General features: G+C 35.0%; 1 protein-coding gene across 7 annotated transcripts in view; it reads right to left on the minus strand.

Moving 5' to 3' along the window:
* Positions 1–13,470, minus strand: part of IBTK (inhibitor of Bruton tyrosine kinase) — a 62,467-nt gene that overhangs the window by 20,778 nt on the left and 28,219 nt on the right. For all 7 annotated transcript variants that reach the window (XR_012672917.1, XR_012672918.1, XM_075145380.1 and 4 more), the window contains 12 exons: positions 13,369–13,455; positions 12,348–12,430; positions 12,212–12,249; positions 10,388–10,484; positions 9,893–9,994; positions 8,821–8,938; positions 7,150–7,210; positions 6,294–6,421; positions 4,396–4,508; positions 3,620–3,768; positions 2,736–2,899; positions 823–915 (listed from right to left, as the gene is read on the minus strand). Coding sequence is in view for 5 of the 7 variants with exons in the window: in XM_075145380.1 (XP_075001481.1) it covers positions 823–915; positions 2,736–2,899; positions 3,620–3,768; positions 4,396–4,508; positions 6,294–6,421; positions 7,150–7,210; positions 8,821–8,938; positions 9,893–9,994; positions 10,388–10,484; positions 12,212–12,249; positions 12,348–12,430; positions 13,369–13,455 (1,233 nt within the window). In the remaining 2 variants the exon portion in view is untranslated. The remainder of the gene's footprint in view (positions 1–822; positions 916–2,735; positions 2,900–3,619; positions 3,769–4,395; positions 4,509–6,293; positions 6,422–7,149; positions 7,211–8,820; positions 8,939–9,892; positions 9,995–10,387; positions 10,485–12,211; positions 12,250–12,347; positions 12,431–13,368; positions 13,456–13,470) is intronic.

Here is a 13,470-nt window from a genome sequence, read left to right on the forward strand (position 1 = left end):
GAAGCTTACTCCCTTAAACCAAAAATATTCATGCATAAGAAATGTATACAACAGCATATAGCCATTTTTTCTATTTGTAATAATTTGTTTTCTAAGTTAATTGGATTCTTCAGTCTTAGCTGTTTTGTTCACAGCTTCTGAATCTACCTAGCCAGCAACCCTTTACTAGGGTCCAAGACTACCGTCCTAACTCTCCTATTCAAGGCGGCCACACTTCAAAGGTCATGAAAGTCATCTCCAGTTCTCTTCCATATGTCGTCAGCTAAAAAACACTAGGTTTAATCCACTGCCTCCAGAAAAAGTACATTTATCTCCCTGTGTCTTTGGGATGCTTCTCCAAGCAAGAACCATCCTTGCTTCTGTCTGAGGAAGAACTGTCAGTATCAACACATGGGTGCCGGGGGAGGTCAGAGAATGCGAGACATGAAACAAACTTCAGGATCAATTACAGTACTGGTCCACAAGTAATTTCCAAAGTGCTAGAGACAAGAATTAATTCTTTTTGGTTGGAAGTAGGAAAGCTCAGCAGAGCAGGCCACTGATTTAAGATACTAGTTTACTAGCTCGCTCTTTCACATTTCAACAGCTAAGACATGCTTTAGCATTGTTGACCAAACAAGACTACAGTAAAATAAAGGGATAAATTTTGTGTGCTCACAGAAAAACACCATAATGAACTGAAGTAAACAAAGCTGTTCAAAAACAAATAGGATAACTTTTCTCCTGCTTTTTTTAAACTCTGAACTGCCTGAACCACTAAGTAAATTCATAATAGCTTGGTCTATCACACTTTTCTTTTATAGATTTTGGTTTTTTACCAACCCTGAATTTGCCTTTGGCATGGTTCCACATTTCTGCATACTTTCTTCAATTTCCATGATGGTTCTTAGATCCATAGCAGGAGGGCTGGCAGGGCTAAATGAAAAATAAAAAGTTACCTTACAAGGCACTCATTTTTACTTACATTCCACAGTTCCAGCCTTCACTGAAATCCTCTAAATCATACATAAGATTGGTAACCGGATGTATAATTTATGTCTGTTTCCTCAATTATGGCAAACCTCAAATAGAATGTTTCTGACAGAACTTTTATAAATATATACATATTTAAAAGCACACTATAAAAATACTTTCAAGACTCATTATACTATGAAACAAAAAGATGTGAACTATGATTACTTTAAAAAAATTAGATACCTAAATTCAGGATACTTATTTAGTAGTCAACTGCTCACGCTAAGTATTAAAGAGGCATTGCTCACAGCTCTTTCATGAAGGTTGAATTAGATCTTTCTTTGAAGAACAGGATTAAAATTCTTTCACATGGCAAACAGAACACTCCGCAAAGTTAGAGCTCTGTATAAACACCAGTAACATTCTCAAACTTTAGGAATCAGTTTCTTGTTCACTAACAACCTAATTTTAAACTTCCACAGAAATGAACGTGAATTAAATCCAGACATTTCAAAGCTTTACATAAAGCTATAAATTAAAACCTGTGTAATTAAAGGCATTTGTAATCTAAGCTGTGTTACAACTACATTCAAGGACAGGCTTTGAAATAAAATATAAGCAGCACTCCCTCTTGTCTCTCCCTACATAAACCCAACTGCCATAGACTAACTAGTGAATTAACCACTAGAAGGTCACACCAAACCCTGTCATCACTGCTCCTCCATAGTAGTTCAACCAAATACACTATAGTATTAATCCTTTAAACATTCTACACAACAGTGCTGCCTGCTTTTTCTTGACATCATACCAGCAACACTAGAAAAAGTGAAGAAAGAGTACAAGAGAAACCCATAAAGGCACAGTGACATTACAACAAAGTCCTACGGTTTTATTTGTTCCCCTTCCAGGCAATCCTCTAAAAAAAGTTCGAAAAGAACTCTAAGATAGCAGATGAAGGTGGAGCTTCTTCCAACCAGTCTAAAGACCAAGGAGTTGGTTGTGGGATGTGTTACCCTCTCTGCATAGACTAGGCTTGCACAAATACATAGCGAAACAAAACAGATTCCTAATGGACCTTGTTCACCAAATGATACACTTCAGAGCGGCAACTTTTAATTTCTACAGCTGTATCACCTGTAATAACAAAGCCCATCAGCCACAAACCAACAGAGCCTGGGAAAACTGTGAGGAATTATCGCTATGTGATTCCCTAAATCTTTAAACTCTTCTCCATTCAACCTTTATGGACAACTGTCAGAGACAGGACACCAGGCAAGACAGAATTTCAGTCTATTACAGTACTGCTCCTTTTTCATATGCAGATACTGCTACAGGTAAAAATTAATAATCAATTTTTTATTATTGTGTCAGTTAAACCTGTGGTGTTGATTTTCACAGACCATTTAAGTCTAAAGACATGGCTTAAAAATGTCAAAGTACAATGGTGCTTCTAATGGCTTCAAGCATGGTCCGATTCTACAAAAAACTGCCAAGTATTTAACAAAGTGTTAATCAAGCAGGCCTTCTAAAAAAAGGAATTAGAAGTTCAGACTGGTAGCACTTAAAAAAAAAAATTATCTAGCAATTATTTTTCTCAAAGAATAATTTAAAAATGTACCAGTTTTATTAAACTACCAAAATCTTTAACTCACATGTCAAGTAATGTATCATTATTTTGAAGAGCAGCTAGCTTTTTAGTCTGAATAGAATATTATTAGCATTCATTACCAAGTGTAGAACAGTGATTATAAGCTAGGTAGGCACCACAACTATTACTCCACCTGAAACTGGCTGCTACCCAATTGGGAGAGCTTGCAGAGTTGTTTCTGGCACTGGGAATGGACTGTGGAACAGACTGTGTCAACGCTGATGATCCCTTGTATGACTTCATCTCCTTGTTAGGTTGAGAGGTTTTCATACCCTGACTGCATGCTTTGTCCTTCATCTAAAAAAAGACAGAAAAATGTTGAATAAATATTCTCACATTTTTTCACTTAGAAAAAAAAGAGTGATGCTACAAACAACATGAATGACATGTGTAAGTGAAAAGATTTTAAAGGATACCTCAAAAACAGCAATAACGTAGCGAGTCCCTGATCAGTCTGCTATTTGTACCTTTTTTTTTCCCCCGCTTCACACTTCATCCTGAATAATTTAAGTCCAAATATGCATCTCGATAGAGGAAAATTCACTCGGAGATGTTCACTTCTAAAGCTATAACACTTAACGTAGGCACAATTCTCTCAAACTTATTTCTCTTTGCCAGTTATGCCTAAGTTATCCTGGACCGTACTTCTGTCCAACTATAGTAGTCAAAGAACAGCAGGATTTTCCTGGAGTTTTCTGGCTTCTGAACTTCAGATTTGCTCTGCGTTTTAAATGAAGTAGATAAAGATTTTACATAATTGCTCTTTCGGTTTGAAATTTTCTGAACACTACAGTGTATAAAAATTCTTATTATGGTACCATGTGAATAAATTACCCTTAGAAGATTTAATAAGGAATACTCATTTTTATTTGTTTTATCAGATGAACAATAACTACTTAAAGTTGTCTACTCCATTTTAAGGACAACAGCTTCTCAGAAACACTCCAAAACACAGTCTGCTTTTGATGGACTAGATAAACACAAACAAATAAATTGCTAGGAACAAAGAAATCCAACCTCAGTCCTCTCTGGATGAAATCCTTTTGTGAAGTCGGGGGACTGCAAGTCTCTGGGGCTACCCACTCCTGCGTAACTACCTTCAGAGTCAGATGTTAAGAGTTCTGGAAGTGATTCTACAGAGTTAGTTTTATCCAGTTTTACTGAGCCTAAGAAATAAGAAAAGAGAGTAGAACTATTAAATCATGAGAGCCGGACTAAACAATGCTTAAAAAAACCAAAAGTTATTCACTCCGTATGATAAATGCAAAATAACCAGAAGTTTACCTAGTCCAGTATACTAGACTGCAATAAGTATAAGCAAATTTAAGACTATCTTAAATATTTTTTCAGAATAAGATTACTCCCAGTTTTCTTTCTCTGTCTCACAATACAAGTTTTAGGAAGTAACACTGACACTTTTCTGTTGAAAATGAAGGCTTCTACCATCTCTTCAATAAACAGTGACTAATTTATGTTTTATATTCCATATAAAAAATACCCCACATTAGCTAACTGTTCCACTTATTAAAACCACATGGGAAAGTGTCCATTAACTTTATTTGATAAAAAACATGCTTTTACAGATTCTGAATTTTGGGCACAAGCTTAATATGACAAACATCCTTTCAAACAAAACTTTATCTTAAGAATCCACTATTCAAGTTCAATTATGGTGTTCGCTAAAAAAGAAATAATCTTTGCAAGATTTACTTGAAATATAGAAATCACATTGCATTGCATGTTAAACTTTATGTTCTTTTTTTATACCTGAAAGGAACCTCTTTCCCACTGACCTGTAGAGGCTGGACTCTGAATAATATCTGATAGATTGTATCCTCCAGAGCTGTCAGACCGTTTTCGTGGTTTCTTTTTTGCCTTAGTTTTTGCTCTTTTGAAAAGGGCTTCCCTTTAAAAACAAACAAACAAAAAAACCCAAGATGGATTAAAGCCAAAGAAATTGAGCATCAGAACTGTCAGTATCAGTGTCAAGTTTTTCAGTCAGCAGCAGCGGTTATACTTCAAGAAGTAATACCTGGTCCCACCAGCTGTCACTAGCAGCTTGTTCTTGCTCTGCTTGTGCACTGGCAGAACTACTTAGTAAATGATTTGGGGGGGGGGGCAGAAATCCAGGAAGAAGAGAAAAAATTCCTTCCAATCTAGATCTAGACTCTGGTCTAGTACACTGTACAAAGACTTCTGCTGAGATAGAAGGTACAGCAGCTGCATAGGCTGGCACTGCCACCTAGGTCAGATTAAACCTGCTACACATCGCAGCAACTGACATAAAGCAAACTACATCCAAGTCTCCACTTTTTCCTCTCTTGATTTCTCCTACATTAGCAAAGTTCAATGAACTCCACAGTTGGTCTCATTTTTCCCCCAAAACAAATATTGCCAAGATAATACTACTTCTACAATAAAGCAGGTATATGGTCATGTTACCAAAATGTCACATTCCTGTATATATCAGGAAGAGTGGAATCAAATAAAAGGCATCTTTCATTTTAGCAAAACTACTAGAAATTCAGAATTATATGAATCACAGCTACAGTAATCCTATTTCTGTGGAATAGATTATGTGGAATAACTATATATGTACTTATTCATTCCTGCATCAATACCGTAACCTTACAATGCTTGCATTTTTTTTGTAATCCTTGAGCTGCCATATTCCCTAAAGGCTATCATCTAGCCTTTAAAAACACTGAAAGGTTTGAAGTCTAATACAAAATAGCTTCTCAGTTCCCTTGATCTACTAGTCCTTATCTGTACTAGTTCATTTAGCATAACTTTTCTTGACACAAGTGGTCAGAACAGGACACAATACCGCAGGTCAGGTCTCATCTGCACCGTGACATCATATTTCACTATTTGGAAGCATGTTACCAAGTCATCCTATCAAATTAACTTTTCATAGTTGTGATGTCATAGTCAATTTCTCCAGTTTAAAAACTGTACCAAAAAAAGCAGTTGTAATTTTATTATTTGCTCGTCAGAGAAAAGCAGCATATTAAGTTAGTCTGACAAGACTTTACAGATTCTATTATTGCTCTCATCTCTATGTCTTCAGAATAAGTGTTCAAAGACAGAATACCAGAAGTCCACAAAACCACCAAGGCCAAACTACCTGATCTACAGTTGTTTGGATCACATTTTCTAACACCTCTTCAACACAGGTTGCTTGTTTTGCTATTCCCCAGCCAGACAGTAGCCACTTTAAACTGACAGATTAAAAACTTATGCTACAAAACTTCCTATTTCACATGACAATGCCGTTAGTATTAAGAAATGTAGATTATCACGATTTTCCAGACAGATCTATAGTACATTAAAGTCTGTTTTTTTCCTCTTTTGATTTCTCCTAATTCAGTGAAGTCCAAATGAACTCCACAGTTGGTCTCATACATACATAGGTACTCTAATCACATGCACAACTCCCAAACATTACTGTGAATGCTTGTTTTGCTACCTTTACTCACATGCTACTTCTAAATTGAAAAAAGTGCTCCACTGCAGTTCTGTAACATTTTAAAATGCTTAAGAGAACTGAGAACAGTCTTTGAAATCTCCATTTCTCCTATTTCTTAATATTTCAATTCTGAACCAAAGGGAGTCAGGCACCATACAAAGGGGGATAAATACCATATAGAGCTCACCTAGTTAAAAATGTTGATGAAAAATACATACTTACTGAGAATTTTGTTCTGTATTCATTCCTTCCCTTAAAAAGACAAAGTTCTCTCCATCTTCAGGCTCAAAAGAACTTATGTCAGGTCCATCTGGATATGGAGTAATTACTCTCCTGACCATAGCCGGAATCTGTAAAAGCCGTTACACTAAGTTTTCCTTAAGTTGTATGCTAGCAAATATATGATCTCTTGTAAGACAACCAAAACTGACTGTCATTTAAAACACTTTTACAGATCAAGTAATTATTTAACCAGCTTATAAACTTAAGTTACATCTTTAAGCAAAACAGAAGAAGAATTATTTAAATGACAGACTCAGAATGTGTATGTTTCAGCTGCCTATAACTCCTGACAAAAAAATGCTTCAAGGTTTTGAAAACATTCATCTTTTACTACTGTACAGTTGAAGAACACTGGATTATAATGTGCCTCGGTTTTCTCCTTTGCATTAAAGTTCAACTTTCACATTATTTTTCTTACTGCTTTTAAGAACTATATGATCACCCTGAACTTTACACTGGAGAAGTCTAATTCACTTTCTTCTCCTTTCTTCTAAGTAACAGATGCTCTTTTCCATATGTTTTGCTTACATTTTTTCATGCAACAATTGTTAATTAGAGAACATTAATATGTTTAATGTGTATAATTAATTAATTTAAAGGACACAATACTGTTGCAGCAGAGGCTACTGAATAATGAAATATGAGCTCCATGAGAGTGGTAATAGCAGCAGCTAACCTTAGCTTTTGAGTCAGATGTTCCACATTTAGCCTGTCATCTACAGACCCTGCAGGTATGTATTACTTATCTGTTCTCATTTTAAACCTAATCAGCTTACACTCAAGTTGTACAACTTACCATTTTCCTGTAATAAACAGAAAGATCCTTTACAACTTCATCACTTAAGACATCCAGAGTCCTAAAAAAAAAAAATACAAATTTATCTTACCAGCTTAAAAAAAAAAAAAAAAATCACATTAATGAAAAATTCAAATGAATGTTTTAGATGAATCTCACCTACAGGCATTATTACCTATTGATGGTGGTCACAGAGTCAGAAGGAAGAAAATGAACACAAAATATAAACTAGGCAACGCCCTTGTTGTAAGGCAGGATTAAACCCACAACCTTTCCAGACAGCCTACCTTTACTTAGGGCCACAGCCAATATAGACATATATAGTTAAGTTACCATGAACTGGTCATTACTTTACCTATTTCTGCATACTTTCAAGTCTTCCTGACATGTATTTAATACTCCAAGTCTATGCAAATTCTTCTGTACAACTCAGCCACAACATCCCTTGACATTTATGCCAAAAAATAATACTACAGCAACAAACTTTACTCAACAGAACTGTCTTGCCCGTGTGAGCAGCTCTCCTTGCACAAAGCTGTCAGGTGTCTCAGATTAAAAGTCTTGCTACACAGTAATGACATTTTCAGATTTTCAATAAAATGCAGATCCAGTCTTAATTGTAGTAAGAATGTTGCATGTCCTTTCCAGGCTTAAGACAAAACAAATCTGAATTCAGAATAATACTTAAGACAATGTTATTAGATTTTTACTCTTCTCTCCAAAATCAAAGGTTGAAATGTTTATACTTTATATAAAGATGTGAAGAGGAAAATTGCGAATATGAATGAATTCCTGTATCTGTGATGCAAGCAGTTCTGTGACATAGCAGTGAAGTGCTGGCATTCTCAACTGGTTCAGATCTCTTAGAACTTCTATAGGTAAAAGGAAGCATGACAAAAAGGCTAGGAGTGGACAGAGTGGACCAATAATAGAGATGGAAGTTTTTTATTTGGTTGGGGTTTTTTTTGAGGGTTTTGGGGGGGGGGTTTAAGTCTTTGCTAGAAAAGAAGTTCAATCAGTGCTTGCTCTGAGAAGATGGTATGTACTCTGGAAGCAACCTGAAGCCCTGTCCAAAAGCATCAAGAGAAGGAAGGCCAGAGCACACCTTCAGCTTCTTAGAACCCTAGCTGAATCATTGTGGAAAGCAAGAGTAATTAATTAATTTGTTCAGCCTCACTGCAGACAGTTAAAGCAAAGAGACTACCAGAAGGCAGGTGCATCCTCTTTGGAAAATGCACCAGCTATAATAAACCTACTTAAAATAAATTCAATTTGCATAGTAACTATCATGTTTAAAAAAAAACAAAACAAAACAAAAAACAAACACCACCACAGTTTTATGCATCTTCAAAAACAATTTAAAAAACCCAAACAAGATTAGGCCTAAATGTCAAAGCCCACTGAATTCAAGAAAGGTTTTTCCCCTTAATCCAGGCTCTTCATGCCAGATTATAACATAGGGATTTGTACTATAGAACTGGTACAGTACATACAGATATTTAACTAGTTTCCCTCTTCCTGTTTGGCAAAAAACGAGCTTCTCTTTAAACTAGCAGCATTCAGTTGCATTTTAACATTTAACTGCTCCTATCAGTTCTTCCAGCTCTTTTGCCTTTTTGGGATGTTTGAATTTAACAGCTAGTACAAGAACACATTTGCATTCCTCCTTACCTTGCTTCAAGCAAAGCTGCCATATTGAGTCCTATGAACTGCAAGCAGGACAGTTTTAACTGTTCAGCATTATACATTGCTGAGAACTCCAACAGCTCGGCAGCATTCTTTAAAGTAACTGCAAAGAAGAAACACAACAAACTAAATTGGATAACGTGCTGCAATACCATGCAGCAGTTTTTAAGACATTGCACAGCATGATCTAGTTATTGGAACATCATATACTTCTCCATTCCTAGAAAAAATGCTAATGCTCAAATGGCCATAAACTACAAGCAAGCTCCACATAACTTTGTAGCAGCTTGAATGTAATGGCTGCTTCACAGAAATAGAAAGGCCCTACCTACAAACCTATCAGTTTCAATATATTGAAACTCAGCAGTCCAAAACAAAGGGGAAAAACAAAGTTAAAAATAGCAAGTTTCATATACAGCATAAAAGTTCTTAAAGCTCCAAATGTTCCTTTAGCAGGGAGAAAGAAAAAAAAGGGGGGTGAAGGGGTAGGGAGCAGGGGAGAGAAAGAAAGAAAAATGGAAGTAACTAAGAAATGCCAAGCAAAAATTGTATGCTGACTTCTTGTATGAAGCTAAGCAACAACACTTAAGTGTTTTCTAGAAGAGACAAACCTTCACAGCCATATAGAAACAGCACTGTGTCAAACAAAGAACCAGTAGAACTAAATACGAGGACAGAAATAGAAACATAGAATTCATTTTATCATGTTTTAAAGACAAGAAGTTTGAATTCAATGAAATAAAGGTTTTACAAAAATTTTGTTTATTTGTTGTAGTGGGTTTGGTTTTTTTTTTTTTGCTTTTTTTTTTTCCTACTTTTTTTTTCTTTTATGAAAGATCATGAGATGAAGACAATGATGCATGGAAGATTATGCTAACCTAGAACATCACCCAGACTAAAGAAGCAACTGTTAACAGCTATGCAATGAACAGCAAAAGGTAATCAGAGCAAAGGAATATAAGCAAATAATTCTGTACTGAAATCAGCAAGAATATTAACATCTAAAAAAAGCGGTTTTTATTCTCTAATCCTTTATAATACAAGTGGAAGAACTCACGTTTTTCTGCAATGGCTACTTCACAGATTTCTTTGAGTCTGGATATAAGAAGTTGGTCTGCTACCACAAGAACATTACATATGAATTCCACATTTTGAGAATCTGGAAAACAAAGCATCATGTAAACACTGTGGGCAAGTCAAAAGTAAGTATAACACATACAGCTTCAATGAGATTTTACCAAAGGACAAATGTAATGGCTTTGCAAATTTTGATGGAATTTTCACAGCACTAGAAATAGCTTAAAAGAACAGAAGCAATCATTTTTTTGAAGCAAGAGAAGGAGGGAAAAGGAAAACTGCAGTTTGACAAACTAAAGAAAAGGTACAAAAAGGCCTGGGGTACAACTATCACCTCAAAATATAAAGCAAGAGTCACAAAAATTTGGATTTTCTACATAAAACTTCAATGCAAGCATATTAAGTATTGAATTTCTATTTTAAAAATATAAAAATTGCAGGAGCTATAGCTGAGTTGAAAATATATTAATGGCACCTTTTATCGCAAGAGCTTCATCTGTATACAGGTAATCTACAATTATCTGTAGTATGTCAGAATGGATTGCCATCTCCAGAGCTGAACAACAGGAAGCCTATAAGGCAAAAGGATTAAAAAAAAAAAACAAACAAAAAGAGTAAAAGAAGCTGACTTCTTGGAATAAAATACAAAACTAAGACAGCAATTATATTTAGCAAATGACTCATACTGAGGGTCACATTTTCAAAGTTAAACAATTATTTAAGCATTTGCACAAAATCTGTTCAAGCTCTTCAATTAAAAATTGATTGTAGCAGAGCAATTAAAATCTGCCCAAACTTCTGAATAAATACTCATGAAACAGTTCAGTTTGAGCATCTTCTCTAACAATCCTCCTTGATTGTATTACTTTTACCCACAATTGCCTAGAAGTAGAACTACAGGAATCCCCTATGCAAATACTGAACTGCTTTCCTTTCAAGGTAAAAGATCTAGTGAAATCACAAGTTCCCATGCAAGAATAAAACAAAAGTAGCCATTACTGTTAACCCCTCAGAAAACAAGGTCCTCAGCAAACCCTCCATTTGAAGAACCATCTTAACCATTGAGGCAAAGCTTTTGTATGACCAAGCATTAGCCATTAAACCATGTAATTGTTACCATTCAAGTTTATGCAACATCACTGCTTAACAACTTTGGTTTATTTCAGGTGGTACTGAAGCAAAGCTTTACACTAAACGATTTCTTTTGCTTTAGAACATGCTACTGGTATTTCCCATCTGAAGTTTAAAAACCTCTTACAGACATTAAGATTTTTATACAACATCTGGTGCACTTGATTCACAAAATATTTACTTACGATTTAGATTTACTTACAAAATAATAGATAACTTACGAACTACATACAACTGATACAGAAATCAATGATACAAATGGACATTCAACACTTAAAAAAAAAAAATCAATCACTTGTCTTACAGTGTTTCGGATATGTTTCCTCAGGGATGACTGAGGGAAAGGCAGTACAGTAACTTAGAGGACAGGTAAAGTTCTGTTATGCAGCAGAAGAGAATTGCCAGTACTTTGCCAGGTTCTTAGATTTACATACTGCCAAAAAGCTATGAAAGTTGGGAAAACTCTTGCACACTGCTTCAGCTTTCACACTCTGAAAAACGCTTCTCCATTTACACCTTTCCTCTCTTTCAACAAGCATTCAGATACTTAAACAGAGGCATTTAGTGAAATTACGATGTCCGGGAACAACCAGGGCATTGACACACAGCTAGCAAATAGGAACCAAGACAAATGAAAGATCTACACCTTTTGAAGCAGCAGCTGGTGACTAAGTGGAATAGTTCTTGATATCGTCTATTTCATTAACAGTAAGTCAACTACAGATTCTACACATTGACTCTTGATTCTGCTGTATCTTTCACTCAGTACATATGAAAAGCTATTCCATACTGCATACTATTTAAATTGTAAGATCTTTTACAGAAAGAAAATGAAAAATGATCCAAAGCAGTACCCCATAATAACAGCCCAGCAGCTTTTATAAATCCATGAACTACCTCAAAATAAATCTCTAAAACAAAAGTAATACTTTAATTTCCTTTTATATACATTATTACATTTATTACTCTCATTTAATAACAACCTCAATAGTACAAATATAGAGTAACCAAAAATGTGTTGGGTTTTTTTTTTCTTGCAAACAGGATCCAAGAATCCAACCTTTCCTTTCCCCCAGAATTTAGGATATGTTATTCTAGTAAAAACTGAAAAGCTGTCACTTATTTGATGCAACAAAACATACCACCACACGTTTATTGGCAAGCTTACCTCAATCCATGAGCTGCTTAACATGCTGTGAAAATAATCTGTAAAGAAAGGCATTTCAGTTCAAGATGTAATAAAATTTCAGTTAAAAAAGACAATATGACTTATATTATACGTATATAAAAATACACACACATACCAAGTCTTGCACAAAGTACACACTTATGGCACGGGAATTCCTTTCCATCTAAAGATTTCAGGGTCACATCGCAGAGGTACGAACTAGAAGATATTTAATAGGATCAGAACTGTGACTGTTCAGAAGAGCTACAAGTTGTAAACTCTATAAATAAATGCTTACTTTAGCAAGTTAGGATTTATCTTTAAAACTAAAACACAACTGAACTTTAACAATGTCATATAAAATGAACCTAAAAGTACAGGCACCATAGTTTCAAGAGAGAAATTTTTTTGACCGAAGTTGAGCTCTCAAAATTCCATCTGAAGTATTTCCTTCAAAACACAGTCAATTTGCTATGACCAAATAATTAATTATGGCTAATTTTAGTAAATCTTAAATGGTCTATGTTAAGTTAGTTTCTTTTACATTAGTAGCTACTATAACCTTTGACAATGCATTTTAAGAGTGAAGTAATCCAAATTCTGTGAAAAAGCTACTTTTATGCAATGTGCTTTTACTACGTTAAGGAGACTATTCAAGCCTTTGGGAGTAAATAACCCAATCACACCAATGGAATTAAAAAACAAACATCACTTTGATAAAAGCATAAGGAATTTTTCTATTGAAAGATATTCCAGAGATTTTTTTAATTAGAAAAAATATTATACATTTGCTTATTTCCAATCCATGCAGTCTTATTGTCACAGCAAGCATATTTGCAAAAGTTAAACTGCTTTTGACTGGATTACCCACAACATTTCTCCTGGCATTAGTATTCTATAAATTAATCCACAAAATACATTAATGTACAGCAAAAAGAAGCAAAAATATACCACACACATTCTATCCCAGATTACTAATTCATAGATCAGTCTATAAGCATCTATAGAGAACTTCCAAACATGAGTTACTGTGAGAGAGACAACTGTACACTAGAAGTTAAAATACAGCTGATCAACCTTAGCCTGCACTTAACAGACAAAGAGATGACATAAAAGGAAGATGGTGGGGGTAGGGGAAGTTGATTTTAAAAGTTTACCATTTCTTCTGATTTAACTTTGGTTTGTTCCCATTCTTCCTGTTGACGACATTAATTTTTCCATTTTCTAACCTGACTCCATCCAACCTGCAAATCATTAAC

This window comes from Calonectris borealis, chromosome 3 (assembly GCF_964195595.1).
Source record: "Calonectris borealis chromosome 3, bCalBor7.hap1.2, whole genome shotgun sequence".
Lineage (NCBI taxonomy): Eukaryota > Metazoa > Chordata > Aves > Procellariiformes > Procellariidae > Calonectris > Calonectris borealis.